Genomic DNA, 26156 nt, shown 5'->3' on the forward strand with positions numbered 1-26156 from the left:
GCAACTGTACATGTTCTTTAGATTACTCACCAGTCAGTCAGTATGTTTACATGTACAATTTAGTCCATCTATGTATATCGCTTGACTAGGCTGTTTAATTGGACTCGTTACTTTGTCCCATTAAACATAACCGCAGGGGGAATTGATTTATTGACCAAAGTATGTCAAACTCCACCACAATAGCTAGCTATGGGGCCTGTTTTCAGCTCGTCATTGTTGGGTGTTTTTCGGTTGTCTGATTCCATCACAGCATTTCATCACAAACCAAAGTAGCAGATACATCTTTGGTTTAGCTGGTTGAAGGAAACTGGAAAAGAGTGAACTGGATGGACTTGCAGCTCTGTACATTTCAGCCAGACCAATGCAATAACGTGATGTTGTGTGTATGCATGTTTTTATTTTTTAACTTCATGTAAATGCATTTAGTCTTAGTCAAAATATCCGTAAGAGAAAAGGACCATTTTAAATCTGAATATTATTATTTGATTTATTGAGTTACATCTTGTAAAATGCTCATGATGGGAGGCAGAACCAAAGCCATGCTCTCTGTCATACTGCAAACATGTATAATTATCAGCAATCAGATAAAGAGTAACTGTTATAGTCAAATTGACTCGCAGTGAAATGCTTAATATATTACCTTGATTATCAATTAATGATTATTAGAAACTCAATCAAATAAACTTGTGTGCATACACACACAAGTTCAAAACATAATTTCAGAGTCAGCCGTGGTCTTGAATTTCGGTGCATCGAAGAGACAGCCAGAGCATCTTGTAAACAATTGTTAGATATTAGAACTTAATATAACGATACATATGATTTACATGTTTAATTTACTGATACGTTTCTGATACATTTGGGATGAATAAGTCAGGAACAAATTCTGAATATTCTTGAAGGTCTTCAAACATGAGATGATTATTAATTAGAACCATAGGGGTCTAATCTGCTGAAAGAAGCGGACAGTAAATCAAGGAGTGTAACAAGCACTGACAGTTTCTGTGATTAAGCCTTAATCAAATGATAATATAAGCAATGAATTCCTACAGCTACCATGCACTATTTTTAAATATTAGAGCTGCAGCTAATTATTGATGAGTCATGCTACGGACTGCTTTAGTGATTGCTTAATTATTAATTTGGAAGCAAATCTTCACATTAAAGAAGATGGAACCTTCAAAGGTTTTTCTGCTGATGGACAGATCGATAATTTAGCTCCCGCTTTGAAAAATGTAAAAGCTGGCACTTCTTAATGCATCTTCCTTCTGTAAAAGCGGCGCATGTTGACCTGGAAGCCTGCTCTTGACCCTCTTGATCAGAATCCTTTTAGGCAAAAGTGGCTTAGTGCTGCGCTGCCCTCTCATGTGGTAGTAAACATGCTGGTCTTTCACTCTTAGGCTTGGGCGTAAATGTGGGAGTAATTTAGACTCCAGGAAGGGTTTTCATACAGTTGCTGGTTTATATTATGCCATTTAAAAAATACGTCCAAACTTAAGAATTGAACTTATATAGAAAAACATGTAAATTAACTATCAAGTTTAGTTTTCTTTCAAAAAATTTCCCTGGATTAAAAAAAAAAAAAAATTCTTCCAAGAAATTTGCAAGAAGAGCAATAAAATGCTGGAATAGCTGTGTCATGCAATATATATATATATATATATATATATATATATATATATATATATATATATATATATATATATATAGTAAAACAAATTGTGTGGCGCATCTCACACATATTTAGGTTAATTGCCAGCATGTTAGTATCTAAAATGCACATTCCAGAGAGGCTGAGTCTTTCAGAAGTAGAGGGGACGGGGAGATGGGGAGGGGTTCACGGCATTAAAAACAGACAATGTTCTGTAAAGGAAATCACTGCATGGGTTTGGGAACAGATGCAAAGTGGACAACTATCCTGTGATCCGGTTAATCAAAACGTACTATTTCATTCCTTCTGACGAGAAGAGCGAGTTTGTGTTGTTTTCTGCACACAGCTCATCAACATTCATGATGTATGTGGATTATTAGTGGGCATTAGCACAGCACCAGAGCAACATGACAAGTTTAGACCATTTTCATGGTAAAATATCACTTGTAACTTCATTTGAATAAATGTTTAATTATTTTTTGCAAGTGTCATCAAGCGCTCGCAGTCTCCGGTGACAATTAGTAGTAATCACCACCCAAAGTAACATCCCATCTTTTGCAACAACTGTGTAGATCTTTTGCGTTATGTCTCGCACAAACCCCGATGGCGCCAGATCACAGAAACACAGCAGATATCATGTATAATGGCAAAGGCAACTAAGAAATTCAAATATTTAATGTTGAAAGAGAAAACAAAGAGATGATGAGAGAGTGACCGAGCAACAGACCGAACATGAGTAAATCTTGGACTGTGTCGTTTCGCAACTTGACCTCCACGCCTATAGAGAGACCGCTTGAACTCAAATCTAACAAAGGTTTCTCTGTTTTCCTTTAATGCCGACTGATTTAAAAAGACTTTTGAGGTACATATGCTGCTTTTCAGATAAGATATTTCTTCCAAGAAAACATTGCTTATTTCAGCAAGGCAATAACAGCATGACTCTAGCAAACAAAAGAGCCTCTCTGCAGCAGCTGATATTGCTTATCGTGCAAGAAAGTTTCCAGAGCTACTATACTATCTTTCTAAAATGTTCAATGAAATGTAGAATTTAAATGATTGCAAATCCATTTCTTTCTTTTCTGTTAACATTTTGAATGACCTTTCTTTTGGGATATAGTGTTTAATCTTTACCCTCATGTGAAACCCAAATATTTGTCAGTGTAAGCCCAGAAAACATTCACCGGGCTATTACTGTGGTGAAGTCAAGATCACTCCCAAACACTTAGTGAGTGGCAAAAATCAGTTGTGTTGATTTTGAACTGTGAGGAGCGAGTACGATGGGAAGAAAACACAAAAACCCCCAAAAATGCAGAATCACATCGTGAAGGAGAGTTTGTGGGTAAAGAAGAGTGGAAACGAGAAAGAGAGTGGGGGTTCTGGCACTCTTAAAGGACTGTGAAGCCCAGATCACAAATAATAAAACAGAAAGGCAAGGAGGGAGGGAGGGAAGGAGGGAGGGAGGGAGAGAGGGAAAAAAATAGAGCGGAGGAAATTATGTTACGCGAAAGGGAAGATTGGAGAGAATGGAAGAGAGAGTCGTATGTGTGCCAGGAGCGCCGCACCTCTTGCTGTGACTGGTGCTTTTCTTTCCTCTCTGTTATTTACCTCCCTTCTTTCTTTTTTTCTCTCGGCGTAGCTGTGGCACCGGCTTGTTTTCTCTGTATTTTTTTCCCATTTTTCTACCCCCCATCCCTCGCTTTCCCTCCCTCCGTCTCTATGACTTCCAACAAAAGGCTGACGGAGTGAGCCTGACGCCTGAATGAATAGACCAAACCTGCTGTGACGAGAGAGGAGAGGGACACGGAGCAGGGGAAAGAGGAGACTGAAGATTAAAAAAAAAAAAAGATACAAGTGATCCAGCTCAAGAGGTGGAAAGAGACAAGCGCAGACAAGTGCAGATCCCTGGCTTGTTTTTTTTTTTTTTTTTTTTGGGTCTTTCTATTTTTTTTTTTTTTCTTCGCAGCTTTGGAAATTAAGGGAGTTGGAGTCAATCGTTTTAACTGGTGAGGGGAGTGACCATCGTCATTTTCCCTGCCCTCCCCCTCACCCTCTTGCCCTTCTGTGCCACCATCCATTTTTCTTTTCCTCAAGAGTCCCAGTCCGCTGAGAAATGGAACTTCTTGGGATGAGGTGACGGGGGAGGACGGATTTGGAAACGAGCAGCGGGAGAGCAGAAGAAGACGGCAAAGGAGGACAGAAGGAGGGGAGGGAGGCTGCAGGAGGAAGTAGAGAGGGAGAGGATAACCTCAGGGCATACTGTGTGAAAATACACCAACGCCCACTACTACTTCATTTTTTTTTCTCATTTTTTTTTTTTCTCAAATCCCTGACCTCTATATTTCCTCTGCCATGTGCAGCACCTGATCTAAAGAATGTGGAGACCACATTTCCCAGGCAAGGAGCATGTTGCACGCCGTGTGTGTGTGTGTGTGTGTGTGTGTGTGTGTGTGTGTGTGTGTGTGTGTGTGTGTGTGTGTGTGTGTGTGTGTGTGTGTGTGTGTGTGTGTGTGTGTGTGTGTGTGTGTGTGTGTGTGTGTGTGTGTGTGTGTGTGTGTGTGTGTGTGTGTGTGTGTGTGTGTGTGTGTGTGTGTGAGAGCCTGTTGTGACATACACTTTTCAACGATAATAATAAAAATGTGGTGTGTGTGTAGGTGACAGTGAGAGTGGGAGGAGAAACTACAGGAGCCGGCTTTAAAGCTAATGAGTCTCTTATGCTTTTGCAATGAAGTGTGTCATGAAAACTGTGTGTGTCGGTGTGTGTCAGTGTGAGGGCAGGCACCCATGCTGAGCATGTCAGCATTCACTGGGTGTGCAGTCGCAGAGCTCCGCACAGCAGCGTGAGGAGGGTGAGATTAGATGGGCTGCCATTTGTCGGGTCAGAGGTCACAGCAGATCGGGCGTACGAGTGGCTTACCCTGTTTGGGATTTACATGTGTGTGTGTATACACTCTCCTTGCAGTCACACTCTTGTCTCTTATATTTTGCTATTTTTTTTGACAGTTGGAAATGAGGGAGAGAACATTAAGAAATAAATCACTGATTTTTTTTTTTGTCTGTTTATGAGACATAAATCCCGTTTCACACTTCTGTTTTCACATTCAGTGCTCCGAACAAATGTGTCATTTTGCATCGTTGACAGTCTTGTTCCCTGTGACTCCGGCCAGAACTGCAGTGAACACAATATTTAGTTGCATTGGGGCAGCAAAAAGAAAAAGGAAAAAAAAAGCTGTATGCTGCATTATGGAGCCTTGGTGGATGTTTGTCCTCGTCCTGCTGTGCGTCCAGGTCTGTCTGTTTGCATGCTGCTCACCTGGACACGCTGGTTCGTGCAAGTGCATACGAAGCTGTCGTGCACTGTCTGCAGTTCATCTGCACCAGCAGCTGCCTTTGTTTCGAACCCTGACCTTGCTAGTGAAGCAGTTTTTTTTTAAAGATGGATGTCCGTCTTCTTTCTCACTTTGCATTGCTGTCAGTTGGCACCGACGCCATCTGTGATGTGTCAGCAGATGTCATCCCTTTCCTTCCTTTAGTTTACTCTCACCTATTTTTATTCATTTTAGTTATTTATTTTTACATCCTTTTTCATTTTCTCCCCCCCCCTCATCCCTCACCCCTCTGCCTGAACATTTGGGCGATGATAACTTTGGAGGTGGAGCACAGGCAGAAAGGGAAGGACAAACAATGTCTTTGTACGTCCACATAGTGGAATAAGAGACTGGCCGGGGTGGCGGCAGCGTAGCCAGACGCTAAAAGGGTCCGGTGGGGGCCTGCAGGAGGCAAAAGCTGCCAAAGAAAAGATTACACCTCCCCTATTTTTTTTTTTTTCTGCAGAAGCCAGGGGATTGTAAACACATTCAAGAAAACAGACACTCCCAAGAAAGCAGGCGCCGGAGTTTTGTTAACACATACGCACATTTAGTGACAGAAATGCGGTTGTTTTATACCACTTGTAGAGTGAAAGTGGGAGGCAGGAAAACATGGAAAGAAGAGGAGGATGAGCATGGATAGATGCAAATAAAATAAGACTTATGACCGCCCCTGAAAACGACCAGTCATTTATGTTATCGTCAAATGTCTGGCTGAGTTGGTTTCTGTTCCTCGTGCATTCCTAGAAAATGCAATAGTGGCACGTACTCGTATTAGCTACAATTAAGAGTGAGTTGCTAAGTTCGGAGGCCTCCGGGGGGGTTGCAAGATTTGATATTATTAAAATCAGGCATTGACCTTTCTTCTTGTAGCACTTGCCACAAAGAAAGCCCACGGGGCAACGAGCCCTCCCCGCCCTCCTAAGTCTAAAACTATCCCGTCTCTGAGGCCCCCCAGCTTGGGAGTTGCTAGGTAACCAGAACCAGCTGTTGGTTCTTAGCCCACTAAGAGCATTTTGGTCCTCTGTTGAACAGCAGAGTTTTTTTTTTTTTTTTCTTTCTGAAAGCTCGCTGTGAACTCGGCAACGGCCGCTGTGTCCCTGACATCACCATGCCATGGAAAATCTTCCTCACTTCCTTTTGTTTTTGCGGTTTTATTGTTCCACTGATACAGAGACCGGAGCTAGAGCGTCCCTGGCATGCATCACACAAGTCTGAGTGCTTTAGGAGCACTTCATCGCCTTTCACCCAACTCTTGGGGAAGGAGATGGAAAATAGGCCTGAAAGGCCGGGAGGAGCGGGCAGAGAATAAAGTGGTGCGTGACGAGGGGTTTGATAAAAACAAGTTGCCTGTAATTTAGAGTCCTTTAAAAATGACGTAATGACATGGGAGAGGGTCTCTTCTGCAGGTGTGGTGAATAATCGCTCTCTGAAGGCTGTTAACAGAGATTTTAGATGGCAAGTACACAGGGAAATTATCCAGGAAAGCACAATAGTGTAGGTAAGTTGATACAACTCTGCGGTCTCGGAGTAGAAAATTTACATTTCAAAGTGTGTGACAACCTCACAAAATGGGCCGCAAATAAATGTGAGGGGAGCACATCCCCCCCCCCCAAATAAAATCTTCTTTGTAAACCAAGCGAGGGACGTTGGAGATGCATGAAACCACAGAGCCAGAGAGCTCGATTTGTCAGAAAATGGAGCTTGTAAGATGAAATTACTGATGTAGTGTGATGTTATTAAATACACATTTAAAGACTGCTTTCCAAACCCAGGGGGAGCAACACAGATTTGAATGAGGATTTATTTTCTTTCATCGATTGTTTGCGCTCTATTTAGGAAGTGATCATTCTCCCTCTGAAAACTCTGACTCATGGAGTCTGGCAGTGGAGCTCTCGAGGCGGCTTCTCCGCAATCTTCTGGTCCCAACAATAGAGTTAGACCGGCTCAGATTCGCAAGAGGAGAGAAATATTTCTTTTTGAGTCCTGCTTTTTCTTTTTCCAAAGTATGAAACATCTACTTCTGTTGTCAGACTCCAGAAGGGCTTTTTAGTTTAGAACATCTGTAATCCATTTGTGGCCGAGAGCGTGCTCGTGCCAGCTCTGCCAAAAAGTTTTCATACTTCCTGACAAATCATCCAGTTTGTGATTAGCGTTGGCTAAGGATGATATCAACTTCAGTCCCTCCAAGTTTCTCCTCAAGGGGTGTAACAGCACATGATCTCTGCAGGATTAGACGATCTGCTGTCACACTGAGCATGCTTTAGATTTTAGTTACTCAAGCTGTTGGCGTCCTCGTCGGTTTCTTTATTACTGACAGACAATGCTGGCTGTTGTGCTGTGATAAATATTTAGGGATACAACAACAACAACCGGACACTGGCACGAGCAATTTGTGTTTTTCTCTCTCAAAAGAGTACCAGCCAACAGATCCTACAGTCTTTGCATAAGCCGTTTTTAAACATGTTGTTTCTGCTGGTCACAGAGGTTTATGTAATGGCTAATAAGCAGAAGAATAACAGCTCTGTGGGGCTTTTTTTTTCTTCTTTCTGCTTCAGGGTTAGCCCGGTGTTGGGTGGATCTCAGTGTTTTAGAAAGAAAGGCTTCTGTTCTTCCTAAAGAACTCCTCGCCGCGAGGGGTAAAAGAGACGCAGAGATGGATTCAAATAAAAATACAGCGTGTTAAGTTGTATCGGGGATTACTCATTTATGTTCTCTGTTTTCCACTCCTTTTGCCATGAAAAATCCACAACTTGTGGTCTAAATGCTCTGACTGTTTTTCCAGATAGTTGCAGCTGCGAGATGATTACGTTTCTGTTGTAGAGATTTCTACATCAACCAACCAGTGATTCCCATGTGGATACATTAATGTGAGCTTGCTGCCACAACTGATGACGTGTTGACGGTATGCTCACCTTAAAAGGCTTAATATACTGTAGGGACAAAAAATGTGTGGATTTTTTTACCGGCTGGTTAGTATTTGACTAAAATCAGTGTGCTTTAGTGTTTTACCCAGATGCTCTGTGGCAAGTGACATGGCTTGGAATCGATCCGGCAACCTTCTGTTTGAAGGGAAACCAAAAAAAACACACACACACAAAGTCAGGCGGAAAGAAAAATCCTTGGAACCTTTATTTTGCACTTAAAAATGAACAAAAAGTGAAGTGAAAAGACAGTTAAAGCTCCTGTTAAAGTATGTGCTCCAAAATAAAAATCAAAAAAGAGTCAGGCGCAACAAAAGATCTATGACTACTGAGGGTGTAATGTTGCACTGCATATGGAAACGTGCTAAAGTTGGACAACATGGTGTAATGCTGTAAAAAAAACGGAGTGAAATTATGCACATACCAATCCCATTAGATCCACAGCGTAGCCTCTTTATACCTAATTTGAAACTCAGAGTTTCCAGAAAATGTTTTGCTTTAACTTTACTGGAAGGCTGGATGAGCTTAAAAAATGTAATTTATCCACCTAGATAACCCTCATATGTCGTTTTAAGAACAAAAAACTGATATGATACTTTCTTGGGATGTTTTTATGGGAATGAGATATAATTTTTGCAGCTATTTAAAATCTTTTAAGTCATGTCTCCTTCAAAGCTGACAAGTGAGCAGAATAAGTGAAGCATGGAAATGTGTCCACTCCACTTTGTGTTTAAATGATCCAGGGGTGGACATATGAGGCATACTTACCAACATAGTCAGGGTGGGGGAAGATCACTAAAGGTCTCAAAGATCAGGACAGACTTTATATGAGGTCCTTAATGTGCTAACTACAGCATCGTTGTAAAACCTTGATATCTGATATTGTAGAAACAATCCAGTAATATGAGTTTGTTTTTAGTGTAATACTAGTGTATTATTAATCTTGTCATGATGGCAGGCTATATGTTTTAAGTCTTGTTTGAATGCTGGGGAGGTCAGCGCCATTTACAATTTCCAAAAGAATGCATGAAAAAATCCGCCTGGAGCTCGTGAAGATTCTTATCAGATCTAGCACAGAGAAAGGTTCAGACATTATCCTCTCAGGATGGTTAAGAGTGGCAGAGGCAGATTCCTTCTGGCATGAGTGCTCATCTGGACAAAGAAAATTATTTTATGCTCAGTGGAGTGTTTTTAAGATAAGTAAAGGAGCACATGTTAAAAACTCCAATCAGAAAAATGATGCAAAGGGCCCATGTGACCTCAGACTGGCTGTGATTAAACAGGTGGGGGTGACGCTGCATTTTCGTCTCTATTTAGCATTTTATGCCCTAACTTGTGCTGATATCTGGGTTAAACTCAAAAAAGCGTGTCTGTTCTTCCACTTCTGTTGCCAGCTGACGCTAGTCTCTGCTTTTTGGTTGTTTGTGTTTTACCTATGCGGCCGGTGTTCAGTGTGGTCCAAAACGCAAGACTAAAGACTGCAGCCCCAAGCAAATCAAAATAACAACTTTATGTGACAGACAAGAGGTCCATAACTGTCGGCGGGTTGATTGACTGAGCACTTGTGGAGTTTCATTTCATTGCAGAGTGAACCCCCGGCCCGTGAAACACAAACATACTGTCATTTGTACTTTTTGTCAGTTCTTCCATCCATCACCAGTGAGCTGCTGCTAATCCCCGGCCCTGTGTCAGAGTCATTAAGACCTGCATTAACAACCTTGTTAAAGTGTTAATTAGGTACAGATTTGTCATGTGTTAAATTCAGTGCTATTTTCTGCCTTATTAGAGCAATAACTGAAAATGAGTCACCAGGAAGTTATTAATTAACAGCTTTTTTTTAACCCACTTTCTTTCACCGATGCTGCTCTTTCCTCCTGTAGGCGTGTTTGTTGTTGTGCGTCGACATGAGGAACTGATCCCGCGCTCTCGTGTTTGTACGCATGGACACACAAGGCTGTGTGTGCGTTTCCCGTGTGTGTATCAGTGTTAGTCTGATAAGGAACCCTGCAGGTGTGTGTGGAGGAGACGAGAGGAGAGCTGTGGATCCACAGGTGTCTTCTCCCTGCAGCTTTAGATCCTGCACCCTGCCTCATCCTCGTGTCTTTTTATCGTCGGGGTGAGAACTGTTTGGAAACCGAATTGTGCACATGACATGTGAATGGTTCTGAGGCTGAACGAGTTGGTTCGGTACTGGATAACTGTGTCTGTGCTTCTTCAAATGAACCAAAGCAGTTACTTTGGCTGCAAAGCCCTGTCTGAGTTTGGGAAATGTGTCATGAGTCAAGCTGAAAAAGCAGCATTTATTTGATTTTTTTTTTTTTCTTCCACATAAAAAATTCTCATTTATATTTATATCTGGAGTTGCTTGTAAACTATGTACACTTTTGGAAATTCTTATTCCCACATCGTGAATCTTACATGTCCTTACATATTTGCAAACAACAGTCCATCAATAGTAGTCCTGTATCGCTTATTTTCAGAATATTTTACAAAACTTTACAAAAATTCCTCAAAAACGTCTCATAAATCCACACGAACCAGCAAAGAGTAATCAAAGCAAAACATTTCATTAAATCAAAATGTGGATGATAATAACTTATCTATTCTAATTTGCAATCAGATCATAACGGATCATAAGCAATGTGCTGATTTAAGATATTTTAAGGAGAATATTACACAACTAAAGAGCCACAGCAGCTTTGCACTTTCTCAAAGTTAGCTTCTCACAAGAGACATATTGAGAAAGGAATGATCGAAATCAAAGCAGCTAAGGCAACAATGGATCATTTCCCATAACGTAACCCGCTCCCCCAGTTTGTGTCCCGCAGACATCTGTCTGTGACAGATGTCGTACATGCTCTCACTCCAGAGATTCAGAAGATTGCATGCAGCTGTTTTCTCAGGCTTAGTCATCACATATGGCAAGAAAACTTGTGTAAAATTAGTGAAGAGCTGCTTTTAAAGGCTCATCTGCTATTTTAAAAGTTACCAGCAGCTTGCCGCATCCTCTTTGTTTTGTAAGAGATATATTCACGCAGATGTCCTCCAGTTTTCTTCAGCTCATCACCACGACTTCCCCCCTCCTCCTGTTTCTCTCTGATCTTCTTCTTTTGTAATTTCTCATCTTTAATTACCCGGGTATTGAGCTTCTTTCCTACACATCACCTCTTCTGTGTATGTGGACTCACTGGTTCCCCTCCTGCCGCTATGGATGGAAACTGAATAAGAAAAAATTATTAAATGGCTGAACCCAGTAATAATTCAGGTCATTTGTCACAGCAGTGATATGAATGACAACCTGCTAAGCTGCTTCGTTGAAATGAATCCCATGATAACATTTTTCTCTCACCGGTGGACTGTTGTGTGTGGGTGTAATTGAGAGTGCACCTTCATTTTTACAGACATAGAGCATTTCATACTTTATGTACGAAGCATCAAATGGTAGAAAGGTTTTTTTTTTTTTTTAGGAAATAAGTGATTAAATACTGTTGTGCAAAATATTTCATTATGTTCCAGAAAGTATGCGTGATATTGGCTGGATGGGACTTATTTTTGTCCAAGATTAACTTTAAATCCCTTTTAAAAACATCAACTCCACGATTGGTGCACTTAGAATGTGATGTCACAATTTTCCAAACAGGCCACACCCGCCTCTCTAGAAACTAAGGAACAAGCAGAAATATCTTTCCACGTCCATGGTAACCACCGGATTTTTTTAAGACAAAATTGTTAAGTCCTTTTAAACTATTGAAGCGTCTTAGTTTTGCAAAGAAGGGAAATGTATGAAAGCTGGATGAGTTTGTGATCGTCCAGAGTAGAAAACGAGCCTTCCCTTGCAGAACGTGAACCGTTTGTAGGTCACGCTCCTGCTTTCATGTTTTGATATTACATCCGTCTGACCTGTTTACAACATTTATGCGCGCTGCAGTTTTGGAGGTCGCACACAAGCTTCCCTGTGTCCCTGAACTGGAGGAGTAAGAGAAACAGTCCTACAACAAGCAGGCTTGGATGTCCTCTCCAGCAGCGCAGATGCCACTAAATAAAATATTTCATAATCCTGCCCAAATCCTCTAATCACCATGACAACAGGCAACGGGGAGCCAGACAGTGGTGGTGTGTGGACACCCCACCTCCCTTCTCCCGTTTCCTTTTTCTTTCCCCCTCCTTTCATCCAAATCTGGCTCTACACTGGTCAGATTTGTTTTCCCTCTGCTGTCAACAGTTTTATTAGTCACAAAATTTGTTGTGTTGATTTTAAGGGAGGCAAGTTTGTCCAGCTTAGTGCAGCAGTCAAAATTCATTGCAAGGCAGTTTTTGTCACCATAAGAAGCACGATAACTCCTGGAGTTTGAATTACTGTGAGTGCTTATTTTCTCCAGTGTCAGAATAAGTGTATTAAAAAAAATCAGCAGTGCAACAACAGGGCCACACACACACACACACACACACACACACACACACACACACACACACACACACACACACACACAAACACACACAGGGCCAGATGTTAAAGGCCTGCTGGCTCCTGTGCAGTGATAGGATAATGGAGGTGATGACCTCATGGGTTGTAAGGACCTGTTGCCTGGTAACAGTGTGGATAATAGTGAGTGAAGGTGGGTTTTCATATCTGTCTGTGTCTGTGTGTGTGTGTGTGTGTGTGTGGGTATGTGTGTATGAAATTGACCTGTGTAGTCAAGTAAGGGAGATGATGACAGTACTTTAAAGTAGAGAGTGCTTCAATCGACTTTAGAGGAATCGATCGGATGCGTGTGCGCCAAAACACACAGTCGCAGTCTGCGTGAGCGCCTTGTGCTGCTGCAGGTTCCAGTTCTGACACTTAGCCGGGTGTTTTGCGGCTCACTTGACTGCATGTGCCTCATGTAAATAATTAACCGGCTCGTTTCTGTGCCTCTCTGCAGGTATTCGGCCCCAGATTATGAACGGGCCTATGCACCCGCGCCCCCTGGTGGCGCTGCTGGATGGGCGAGACTGCACCGTGGAGATGCCCATCCTCAAGGATCTCGCCACCGTGGCTTTCTGTGACGCCCAGTCCACACAGGAGATACATGAAAAGGTATGGGATCAGACATCAGATCTTTACGTTTCATCGTTTGTTTTCTTCTTTTTCTTTTTTTTTTTTTTGATATAGATAAGAATTAAAATGCTTTCATTGATTTAATTTATATAAATCCTACCTGCCCTGCAGGTCACCTTCTATAGGATTAACTGACGTTAGATGGCTTTCTGTTTATAAGCTCATTTAAGCAGCTTTTATCCATGTATGTTATTACTTTTAATCATTTCATGGTGATTTGTTGCTACCTTTTATGTTTTCAAACTAGACATTTAAAACGCCTCATTGCTCAGCCAGAGGGGGGCGGGGGGGGTTATACAGTATATACAGTAGATGTACATTGAATACTTTTAACTTCAAAAGCCTGGAGTATATAAATTCATTTTTTCTGTGATAAGTAAGTTAAGTTAAAGGTCAAGTGGTTTACAAATGACATGATATTAAAGATGAGTTTCAGTACAATGTTTCAAGCAGTGGTTTGGCTGGTCCGCTTCTTGTGCTTTTTTGTTACAGCTTTCAAAAACTTTTTTTCCTGTTTTTGGGGGTTTTTTTTATGTAAAATGCTTCTTTGGCTGTTATGTGTGCGCTTCTGTGTTGATGTCTGTACATTGAGTTTCAATGATGACTTTATGGGTTAAGGTACGTAAAACCTTTGGATTGTTGATTTAGAAAGTACCAATCCTGTTTTTGTCTTTAGCTTTTTACAAATGAAATACATTTGCTTTTTGAATTTGCTGGTATTTATTACCATCCCCATAACTGGAAGTCCCTCTGCCAGATGCTACTGCAAAGTCCAAAGGATAATCAATCCACTCCCGTCCTGAACAGATGGAAAGATGTCCATTTTAATAAAATCCTGCAGCTTTTCTTTTTCTAATCACTTCTAGCCCATTGTTGCAAAAAAACTTAGTTTCAAAGGTTTTTCTCTGATGACTTTTTTTGGCAGTCTCTCGCCCCTGCAGGTTTTTCTTTACACTGAAAAGGTAACGAGAGACTGTTCAGCTTCCATGTATAGATCGTTTACTATGAACAGTTTTCCCTGAAAGCTCATTGATCTTAACGATCTCAACATGACCTCCACCGTTCCTGGAAACTGATGTTTGTTAATTACCATACGACTGGAAGAAAAACAAAAGCTGCTTGAACAGCTTCATTTTATTGCCTTCTCCGTCTTGTATCAGTTGTTTTGTAATATTCAGAGTGATCGGCAGCTGCAGTGGCTACTGATATTTATTATTACATTTTGAAATGTGCAGAGCTGCTAGTGCTCTTAAGTCCAACCTTCTGTGTAATAATCTCTTTTTTTTCATATTCAGTGATAAAGCTGACACTTCTGCTTCACAGTTTAAACCCTGATTTTAAATATGATAAATGCTGAGTTTTGTTTACATGTCATGTTTGAAAAAGCATCAGTCCACATCACGTGGCAAAGTTATCAGACCGATCTGCTCACTCACACGTCGATCATGGCAGCGTCCGCTGGATCTCATAAACAGACGCGCACTCGCCGTGATGCTGAGATTGTGTAACTTTGAAAGAGATTCTTTCTGCTGGCTACACAAGAATCCTTTAACGCCTCCCCTTCTGTAATGCTGTAGTGATATTTCAGCCCACTGGCTCATTCCACTCTTCCAGTACAGCTATAATGGTTTCATCACTGACGCTAATCCCACTGGGTGCTGAAGTGCGGCTTTGTTAAATAAGGAGGAGGAGGAAGCTGGTAATAGAAATTCAGTATAATTGTTCTCAGCCAGAGTGGGTGAAACATTTGTCTCATTTTACCGTCTATGCACTGGAGCTGGTTGAGCGGCAATTTCACAGTCAAAGCTGAAGGATTTGTGGTTTCTCTTCTAATTCGTGTTGTGTCAGTTTCAGAGAAAACGCTTCCTTGTAGAAATCTTCCTTTAAAAAAACAAAATCTTTGTGGCTGATTTATAATTGAATTTGATTGCCAACGGTATGATGTAAACTACCGGGTTAAATAGAAAAGAAATAGCTGATATTTTAGTCTTTTTCTGCACAATACACTCTTTCTGTCACACACACACACACACACACACACACACACACACACACACACACACACACACACACACACACACACCCCAAAACTGCCTCTGTTCAGTAAGATGTTCTCAGTGTGAATATGTTACACAAACAGAGGGCCCATCTGGAGGCATAGATGTTGGCAGCAATCCCACAACTATAACTACACAGCAGCGGGTACGGGAGGGCAACACACACACACACACACACACACACACACACACACACACACACACACACACACACACACACACACACACACACACACACACACACACACACACACAGTCTCATTAGTGGAAGGGTTCACACGCAACATTACCAGCTCACTGTAAGCAGGAGCACGCTGCTGCTGCTGCTGTTGTTGTGCATGAGCCGCCTGCAGATGCAGCGGGAATTAGTCACCAGCTCCATGTACGTTTACGCAGAGTCATTTACAAAAACTGCCGATTGTGTAAAACTATGGTACCAAAGTCCAAAAATATGTAGCCAACTTTAAAAGTGATGGATGGTTTAAAATGTAACTGAATATGCAATTAAATACACAAAAAGATTATATAAAAGATAAATGTATGAATGTTTTAAAAATGGTGTAAAACCATGGCATTTGCTTACATTTATTTACCTTGCCCGAATGTATTGTCTAAATGTTGTTTTCTTATGCTATTCTTTAGTTTTTTTTATTTCATACATTTAAATTCATTAACTATTATCATTATTTCTCCTCTTTTATGTACCAAACGTCGTGAGTTTGGTTGCATTTTTTACACTTTTTGATGTTTCTGTTTAATGCACTTCTGCCTCAGGGTGAAAGTGTTGCCAGAAAAGAGCTTTCAGAGTGTGTCATGAGGTCATCTTTTCACTTATTGATTTTTGTATTTTTTTATTTATTTATTTTTTTACATCAGAGTACAAATACTGGCTATTCATGTCTTGGCTTTTTTTCCCGTGGCAGCTAAGAGGTACTCTCCAAGTGCATCTCTGAGCTGCTGGTTACCTGCGAGAGTTTTCTTGTGGAGTCAAAAAGAAAAATTATGAGAGAGCACTCAGGCTCTATTAAGGGATCTAGTACCGTCCTTGGAAAGACAAAAAGGACATGCAGGATTTCAGAAAGGAATAAAATGGAGCTGTCTTTGGCTGCTGTGATACAAACTGCTTGTTGCCATTTTGGTAAATAATTTGTAAACATGGTTGCGAATGCAGAGCTCTGACATAATGGTTATTGTTTTATATTATTTTTGAGCCTTGTAGTCATTAGAGCGGAGATCGATCAAAGATCAACAAAACCAGCAGCTGAGCTCAAATGACAATAGTGATATGCAGCTTCTGGTTGAGTTACTCACATTAAGTCTGCAGTTTCTCAGCTGCTGCTGCACACAGACACAACTTTATTTTAATGGCACAAACTACCCTCTAACATAATGTTGGCTTTGCATAACACAGCTCTCTTAACAAGGACTGTGTTCTGCAAGGGAAGCTCAAATACCTGCACCTGCTGCTCAGAAAAGCGTTTATGGAGTCACTTAATCACCACACATTTCAAAGCCATTTAAACAAGTATCAGAAGATAATTTCTATAATCTCTTAATTTCATTGCACTGTATTTTCAATGAAGGGAGTGGTGTTGGTATGACTGATGCTGGTTGATATATGAGGAAGCCTTAGCTAAGGAGCTGTAGTTAGAGAGGCCAGCAAATCAAATCCAATATTTCCTTCTGAAAGTAGTTTGTTTCAGTTTGAAATTAAAAGCTTTCATTGCATTTTAAGAGGTGCAAAGGGAGCATTTCTTTTACATTTTTTTTGTTTCTGTATTTTTTAAGTTTAATCTTGACAAGAGCAACTCTCGCGTCTCTAAACACTGGTGCAAGTCATTAATTTACTATCGCTTAACATAACCTGACTCAGCTAAAACCTTAAAAAACAACTCAAACACTCACTAATGAACATGCTTTATCTGTGAGTTGGAGCAGAGAAATGATTCTCTTTGCTCAGCTGATTATTAACAGTAAAAGCACACGGGCACAACTATCAGGCCCACTCACATCCAACAATCTTTCAGACTCACTAATAAACTAATAGTTTGATTTAATCTGCACACAGATGTGTTCTGACTGTGGGTGAATGGCCTGTAGGTAACTATTCAAAAGGCCATCTGCAATTACAGATTATTTTTAGCTCAAGTACAAAAAGACTCAAAACAAAACCCATTTGTCTGAAGTTTTTTCCACTTAACGTGAACTCTGAGTTTATACATTTATCAGAGAGACTTCGGTTCATGGTCTTGCGGCTGAGTGGGGAGCAGTGATTCACCGTCCTTCTCCAGCTGTGTCTCCAGCCTGCAGCCGGCCCGCTTCGCTCAAGTAACGACATTAATACACGAGGAGAGCTTTAACCTTGAATTAAGCATCCAGCTCCTGCTGCATCAAACGCCAATAAAAATGTTGTGTGGAAATTCATGGCTATGCTAATCTGGCTCAGTTAAGCTAATTTTGCAAGCGGGTTGTGAATTTAAACCGGCTATTTAACAGCCCCGGCTCTCAGCAGCTACTTGTTTATGCTCTCTGGGTTTCTCAGCAGCTGTCAGTCTGCTTTATTGTCCTGCGTGCACCCACTCTAACCTTGTTTTCATACAGTCTGAATTAATGGATTGTGACAAAGACCAGCTTTTGGATTCAGTCATTATACAATAAACGTGCATGTGGCCGCTCCTATTTAAGGACGCGCATAAACAATCCATGTGCATTCAGATGAGGAATGGCGAACATAAACATTAGGTCCAAGGAAAAGCAGAGCACACTTGTATACAGAGGCAGAACATCTGCGTTGGGATGATCAAGAACCATTTTCAACTGAGTTGACTCACAGTGGTGATGATGATGATGATGATGACGGCATGCTGTCTGATGTCCCTCAGGTGCTGAACGAGGCCGTGGGGGCCATGATGTACCACACCATCACCCTGACCAGAGAGGACTTGGAGAAGTTCAAGGCGCTGCGCATCATCATCCGCATCGGCAGCGGCTACGACAACATTGACATCAAGGCTGCCGGGGAGCTGGGTGAGGCTGGGGGACAGACGCAGACAAACAGGGTGGATTATAGATGGAGAGACTGGGGTTGCTCAGAAGCAGATGGTAATCATATGCCAAGAATAATGAATACGAAGAGTTGCATCTCCCCATATGGCTTAACTGCTCACCACAACAGGACGACATGAATAATAAATCAACAAAAACAGAAGAGATGCATAATGGATGAGGATGGTGCACCTTTTTATTAAGGTCAAACCAAACTCAATATAATGACTTAACATTACATATGTAAGAGGAATTATTTATTAACTGTACACAGAAGTTGTTATGGAACTGATTGCACATTCAGCGCAGATGCTCCAAATTATATGAAGCTCGTCCTCTGATTCCCATTCGGCCCCTTTGGCACATGTTGGGCCTCAGAAGATTGTAGTGAGATTCTGCTAACCATCACTACCCTTTCCATCCATTACACTTTAGCACGATTATGTTTTGTTTATGCTCACACATTAATTTTAAATCTTTTTAACCACGGCGTTCACTTTTCCTTTTGTATTTTACTTCCACTGTCGACACTTTACATTGACACTTTATATTGTATTTATACCATTACAGTCACTCTATTGTAAATTTTTTTCTGACATTCTTATATTTATATATTTTTTGTAAATGTTTTGTACATACAAGACATGCTCCATTTATCTATTTATTTTATTTTATTATTCTATTTGATACTTTCAACGTCCTGCTGCTTAGTTGTCTTGCAATTGCCCCTCGGGGATAAATAAAGTTTTTCTGAATCTGAATCTGAATCTGAATTTCCTTCTCCAGGCATTGCGGTGTGTAACATTCCCTCAGCAGCAGTGGAGGAAACGGCAGACTCAACGCTTTGTCACATCCTCAACTTGTACCGGCGAAATACCTGGCTGTACCAGGCTCTCCGGGAGGGCACGCGGGTCCAGAGCGTGGAGCAGATCCGGGAAGTCGCGTCCGGGGCGGCGAGGATCCGAGGAGAGACACTCGGCCTCATTGGATTTGGTAAGAATTAAGACGTAAGACAATTTATTGTCATTGTACTTCAAAATTCACTTGATTGATCAACCAAACTTAATCTGTGTGTGTGGCTGTGTGTAAACGTCACTATTATAGTGAAACTAACAGAATCCACCGCTGGACTGTGTTGCAAAGGCTTCTAATGAGACTTCTAATATTTCTGTTATGGTCAGTTAATTATTTAACCAGTGTTTTGACTGAAAACAGCTGTGTCATGTAGAAAATGTGTTGTGAAGATTTCAATCAATTATTAGGGTTGAAGACAGTGTTTAATTGGCTTAATAAGGCGCCGCCATAGTAAGGGTTCCTGTAGCAATTAGTCCGAGCAGATGAATGATAGATGGGAACGTCAGGAAAAATAGGTATCTGAGAGTCAGAAAATGCATAGAGAGTGGGGAACACTATGTATAATTAATTAAAGTTGTTAAATTAAGTGGCATAATTATCTATCACTGGAAAAAAAATCTATTTAATTATTACTTTGTCCTTTTGTTTTTTTTTTAACAGCAATATTTAGGATATTGCCTCAACTCTTCGCTCAGTAAATGTCTCTCTCCATCTTTTCCCCCCACTATCAGGCCGCGCGGGTCAGGCGGTGGCCATGCGGGCCAAGGCGTTCGGCTTCAACGTGATCTTCTACGACCCGTACCTGCAGGACGGCTTGGAGCGCTCGCTGGGAGTCCAGCGGGTGTACACGCTGCAGGACCTGCTCTACCAAAGCGACTGCGTCTCCCTACATTGCAACCTGAACGAACACAACCACCACCTCATCAACGACTTCACCATCAAACAGGTTTGGGCAAACGTGATGCTAAGATTGGCCGGTGGTTTCTCTAAGGTGGCGGGACAGCTTTAGCTCGGTGAACTGGGAGGAGAGTTGGCCAACCACTGGCGTGTCTCGGTTGCCAGCTCTCTTTTTTTATTGGCAACTTGCAATTACAGGCTGCTTAAAAAACCTTTTAATGAGTGGTAAGACGCTTGGACAAAGCGCAGGTAAGGAGGCACAGCTGTTTAGTTCACACGAGGGAGGATGTACTCCATTGTTCCTGTGTTTTCATAGCTTTCAGGTCAGTGTGACCCAAACATTTGCAAAAGTGTTGTGGGGGCGGAGGGTCATGCCACTGATGTTCCCCTGCATGCTCATCACTGAAAATGAACCAAGCATAGAGATTTTCTGCTCGGGATAAGTATGCATCTAACACCATTTGACGATCTCATGTTGGGATTAGTGAACTAAATGCATGAGACAACCGCTGTAAATATTTACCCTGCACAGCAATCTTGCGCGTACTGCTTTGTCAAAGTCCATAACATGTTTTTTTTTTCACTTGCACGTTCCCAACACTGCGCCACACCTATTGCATACTGCCAAAAAAGCAGTCAGTTACAAGCCAAGGAATGCTCTTGACCAGCCAAGTCACAGCTGCCAGCTGGGTGGGCTGCCCGGCCAGATGTGCATGCCTTAACCAAACTTTGTCTCAGTTAACTAAGTCATGCACAACGGTCCCAAAGTGCATATCTTTTATAGCACCTTCTTTCAACATGACAGATATGTTTACCAAATGTAAATGAATACACAACTGTTTATCTTTGAGATGATTGCAAATGTAAACGCTCGTCTTCGCTTGGTGACTGCTGCCACCTGGAGGACATAAACTGAACTGCAATGAATAATACAACTGTACATATTCACTCGTTCTTATTTGAAACAATAAATGTAGTTTTTATAGACCTACATTATCTTGTATATTGTAGTTTCCCTTTATTTTCATAAAAGTGAGAAGAATCATTTAAATGTTTCCTGTCGGTAAAAGTTTCAGCATCTCAAAGGCCTTTGTTGTTTTCTGTTTCTCTGTTTTTGTATAGATGCGTCAAGGGGCTTTCCTGGTCAACTCTGCACGGGGAGGTCTGGTGGATGAGAAAGCGTTGGCTCAGGCGCTTAAAGAAGGCAGAATACGTGGCGCTGCCTTAGACGTCCACGAGTCAGAGCCTTTCAGGTGCCGTTCACCTTCACGAACAGCAGAGTCAGAACAACGCGGTTCTTGCTCTGTCCCTCTCATACCTCACGGCTGCCTTTTCTTCTCCATTTTATATTTTCTGCTCAACAGTTTCTCCCAAGGTCCCCTCAAAGATGCCCCCAACTTGATCTGCACCCCCCACACAGCCTGGTACAGTGAGCAGGCGTCGCTGGAGATGAGAGAAGCCGCCGCCACAGAAATTCGCAGAGCCATTACTGGTACGGATTCATCTTTGAGCTTTTTCTCCATCCACACGAGCACATGTCTGGATTTCTTAACTGGTTAAGTTCACTCTCGCCCCTACACAGGCCGTATACCAGACAGTCTGCGAAACTGTGTCAACAAAGAGTTTTTTGTTACCTCGACACCCTGGGGGATGATGGAGCAGCAGCAGCCTCAAGTTCACCCTGAAATCAACGGTGCCGCCTACAGGTAGCACATTTACCTGATCAGGCTTTGTGCGTCGTCTCAACGCCTGTAGTAGCCAGGCTCAGCCTGTTCACATTAATGTTTGTAACTTTGGAGCTTTTGGGAGGATTTCTGCATAAAACTTGGTCCAAATGAGTTTAGCCCATGTTACGTTTTAGGCTTTATATTGTCTCAACCAGACTGAACTGCTTCTCTCACACAGCCGAGTGAACCAAACCATGGTACAGACCATAGCAACCGGGGGAATGCAGGACAAATTATATACCTAATTCTCAACCAGGTAAATGAAACTATCACTGTCCCCCAGCAGGCTGGGGCAAACCAATGACATCACCAATAAAATCAAACCCCTGTAAGTTCTGTAGCCTTTTCCTCTTCACTGTCTAACTTACACTCCCTGCAACTGTACCCACTCTACCAGACATCTCATGAACCCCCCCACTCCCCCACCCCCACTCTGCACTGAACATGAAACACACACGATCAGTCTGATGACGGTGGACACATTTCAATTTAAAATATAGAAATTGGATCTGAAGGGTGGATTGAATTGCTCTTGTTCTTTTCTTGCATGAAAGCAAGAAGGTTTGGGTGGAGGAGAGGAGGAGAGGGGAGGAGGAGGAGTCGCCTCACTGCGAGGAGGAAGGACAGAGACAGATTATCACAAAGTGTAGAAGAGAAAACACTGTGTGGATATAAGTGAATATAACAAAAATGGAGATGATGAGAATGAATGTGAATAAGAAAAAAAAAAAAACACTTAAAATGGAGGTTAACTGAAAAATAGTAATAAACTGCTGAGTGATGAAATTTCAAGCGTGATTTGATATAAATAGTATTGACATCAATCAAAACAGAGCGACTTTCCTGTCGAACCATCATCAGTCGTCATGCACTACTCAAAGCTGCCTCATATAATTAATTTTAATTCTAAGACACCTCGAGTGTGAAAGTAACAAAAAAAATCTTTGAATATAAGTGAAAGTGATGAAGATGGTGGACAATTGAAAATATAAGTATAGGATAAATTGATGAGCTTGAATGAAATTTGAAACTGTGTTGTTCTTACAGTCAACTGACTACTATTTGTTGTCAACACCTTGCTGTTTTTGTTATTTACACCTGAAAAAAACATGAAGCCGTAGAAAAGCTGCCTTAACCCTGAAGTAACCAAACCATGATTTTCTGTGTCCTTATGGTGCAGTTCAACAAAATAAGTCTCAAAAATTGATTGAATCACAAAACTGTAAAAGTAAATTAAGACTTTTTCAAAAACTTTGCCAATTTAACTTAATGTCATCGCTTTTCCAGACTGTGAAATAACATTATAAAATCCCATGACATATTTATCACAACGCTGGAACATTTCATTACTTCCATCGTCAGTTTGTAATAATTGTTGTTAACCTCAAGGCTGCTTTTATGATGATTAAACATGAAATATGATTCACATCATCACTTATTGTTATGCTGGCTCTAAATGAACCACATTTTCTGTATAATTTGCTTCTTAATTTTTCGTTTTTTCATCCATTCTTCACTGTCTAAGTACAGTTTTGCTCTTAAGGCCGCTGCATGTAGCAATACCACGTCTGGCCACACGGGGGCGCGCAGATCTGCTGGAGTTGGAGTGACATGCTGCCCCCCATGTGGTCAGAGGTGGCATTGTTATATATCGCTTTAGATCAGTTTCATACTGTGTATTTATTATTTGTTGCATGAGTAAGACACAGGTAAATCCAAACAATCCCCGACCTTCCTACTTACCTACCTGAATAGTTTCAGTTTCCCTCCACCCTTTTCCTGTCCAGCGCTCTGTAACAGAAGATGTGTTCGCCCTAACCTTTGTGTGCCTTGCTTGCTGGGGAATGTTATGTTGGGAGCGGTTGTTGTTTAATAAGTGTTGTATGGGAAATGTGTTAGCGTTGTTTGTATCAGTGAGCCTTGCTTACAATAGATTAGGATGTTTAAAATCCTCATATGTTGCCTCTGTGCTGCTGTAGATCTAGTTATACAGGACTGTCTCAGAAAATTGTGATAAAGTCCTTTATTTTCTGTAATGCAATTAAAAAAACAAAAATATCATACCTTCTGCATTCATTACAAATCTGCTGTAAGCCATGATCAGCAATATTAAAATAATATAAGGCTTGCAATATTTCAGTTGATTTTTAATGAATCCAGAATATATGACATTTTTGCATTACAGAAAATAAAGGACTTTATCACAATATTCAAATTTTCTGAGACAGTCCTGTATGCAATCATGTGCAATGAGGCGATGTTACTGAGTTGTTTTGTTTCTATTTATTGCACACAAATTATTTGACTCTACTTCTAATTTTCAGCCACGTATCCATTTTTGACAGAAATTCTTAGGAGAACAAAAACCAGCAGCTATTCTTTTCCAGGATGTGTGTAATTTTTCAAACGTTGCTCTGATGTTTTCTCCCCAACGTGCCTGCTGATCACCTTCTGTCCTCCTCCAGATTCCCCCCTGGCGTGATGGGCGTCGCCCCTGGTGGGATCCCCGGACCGATGGAGGGGTTGGTGCCCGGGGGGGTGCCCATCACCCACACCCTGCCCCCGGGCACCCACCCGTCACAGGCCACCTCCCCGAACCAGCCCTCCAAACACGGCGACCCCATGAGAGAGCACATGACTGAGCCGTAGTAGAACTGCCGCTGTAGCCGAGCAGGAGCAGAAACGAGTGTCAACGAAGGAACCCATCCAACAGTACACTTGACTTCAGCCATCCGGACCTACCAGCAGACTGCCTGCAGGGCAGCGTTTCACTCTGGTTTTTTTTTTTTGTGTGTTTTTTTTTGTATGAAACCACTAAGCCCAAGTGAGGACAGTGGACGTTACCACACACCGGCACTGCCACACTGAGATGGGACTGACCGTCAATCTCATGCACAGAACATCTGAAACATCTCCCTCCATATTCGTTTTTGTTTGTCCGAAAGCTAAGTGACGCTTTCGTTTATATCTTCATTATTGCATATATTTTAGGAAACCTCCTCCTGACTTCTGGGACACGTTGCCAGGATGTGCAGGATGGAAACTTGACCCGTCTTGCCTAGTTTAAAGGACGACCCTCGAAGCCTCCTTTTTCCCTTAAACTTCACCCTTTTTCTGCACAAACGTGTCTTGTGTTACTTAGTTGTTTTTTTTGTTTTTTTTTACTCTCTTCTGTTTTTCCTATTTTCTGTGTTTCTGTTGCAAGTGAACCTCTGTTTTTATGTTCTACAGTGTGTGAAAATGTTTGGACTTGAGAGTTACGTTAAGCAGACGAGAACAGTCAGCTGCGGACGGCACCTTCACAAATCTGGACTCCCATCTTTTGCCCTTTTTTGTTCATGAAGACCAGTGGCCCCAGAATGTAAAAGACAAGGTTATTGGAGGGGAGGGGGGGGCAGTAGATGTGGAAGAATATTTCGGCTTAAAGGTAGAAATTGCCCTTTTTAAACCAAAAAAAAACAAAAAAGAATAATAAAAATTGCTGTTGTTGGTTCTTCTTGTTGCAACCATCCGAGCTCTGCTTAACCGAGGTGCGATAGTTGGTTGTTTTCATGAATGGATATTAACTGCTGGCATCCAAAGGACCTAGATTACAACGGCAGCAAAAACCTTGTGAAATCTCTTACTGACTCAGGAAAAAAAAAAATCAGCATCAGTATGAACAAAAAAAAGAGAGAGAGAGAGAAATCAACAATCCTGGATACCTGCTTTTCACCTCTTTCTCCGTTGTGCTTTTTTAAAAATATATCAAATGTACATTTTTTGATGTTGAAGGTTTTCACTCCTGTTAGATTTGTATTGCCTTGTTAAATGTTCATATAACCGTAGTCTTATGTGACGAGCCCCCCCTCTCCCCCTCATAGTTTCTCCTTTGTTTCTCTGCTCTAATGGAAGCCAGCTGTGGCTCTCGGAGGCTCCGTGAACAAACAGCGGCCGCGTCCATCCCCCCTCGGCGCCGCGGCGTCAGCCGCTGGCAGAATGTTTGGTTTTTAGTGTGAGTATTTGTATTTGTTTCTTGTACAAGGTGAACATATAGCATACAGTGCAGCTGGAACCAATAAATAAAAGTTACTGTTCTGTTTGATGATCGGTAGAACGCTGTATTCTTTTCCAGGGAATTGTCTTCTGAAAGATATTTAAATTCCTCAAATTTGACATCTGAGTCCGCATCACGTCATGTTTAGATTCCTGTTGTACCTTTCCTACCTAATTTGTTCAATATTCAAGCTTTTCTTTTGTTTTTTTTTCAAAGAAATACATTTCCCATGATGCAAATGAGACTAGCAAGTGTTTTTATGGCTTCTGTTAATTACACTGTAAGCATCATAAGCCTTTATTTGACCCTTTTATATATTTTAACCACAATACCATATTTAGCGTTTCCTGTTTTTTCATCTACAACCATTGTCAGTAAATGGCTTTAACACTAAAGAAAACTGAAAAATGTGATGTTTTTCAGGTAGATTCAGAGGTTTTAAGTATATATTTATTATTGCTTTGCTTCTCTGTGATTTCAAAGTAAATATATGGAGATTTA

At 41.4% G+C, this 26156-nt stretch overlaps 1 protein-coding gene across 9 annotated transcripts in view; it reads left to right on the plus strand.

Moving 5' to 3' along the window:
* Window positions 1–26156, plus strand: part of ctbp2a (C-terminal binding protein 2a) — a 70727-nt gene extending 44571 nt beyond the window's left edge. For 4 of the 9 annotated variants that reach the window (XM_061744615.1, XM_061744618.1, XM_061744617.1 and 1 more), the window contains 8 exons: window positions 12863–13017; window positions 17978–18122; window positions 18927–19133; window positions 19727–19941; window positions 21015–21145; window positions 21257–21384; window positions 21475–21598; window positions 24085–26137. In XM_061744615.1, coding sequence (XP_061600599.1) covers window positions 12863–13017; window positions 17978–18122; window positions 18927–19133; window positions 19727–19941; window positions 21015–21145; window positions 21257–21384; window positions 21475–21598; window positions 24085–24268 — 1289 coding nt within the window. In that variant the 3' untranslated portion in view covers window positions 24269–26137. Of the gene's footprint in view, window positions 1–3171; window positions 4046–12862; window positions 13018–17977; window positions 18123–18926; window positions 19134–19726; window positions 19942–21014; window positions 21146–21256; window positions 21385–21474; window positions 21603–21797; window positions 21876–24084 lie in introns of those variants that run through there. The other 5 variants (XM_061744620.1, XM_061744613.1, XM_061744616.1 and 2 more) reach the window with 4 other exon arrangements.

This window comes from Cololabis saira, chromosome 17 (assembly GCF_033807715.1).
Source record: "Cololabis saira isolate AMF1-May2022 chromosome 17, fColSai1.1, whole genome shotgun sequence".
Classification (NCBI taxonomy): Eukaryota; Metazoa; Chordata; class Actinopteri; order Beloniformes; family Belonidae; genus Cololabis; species Cololabis saira.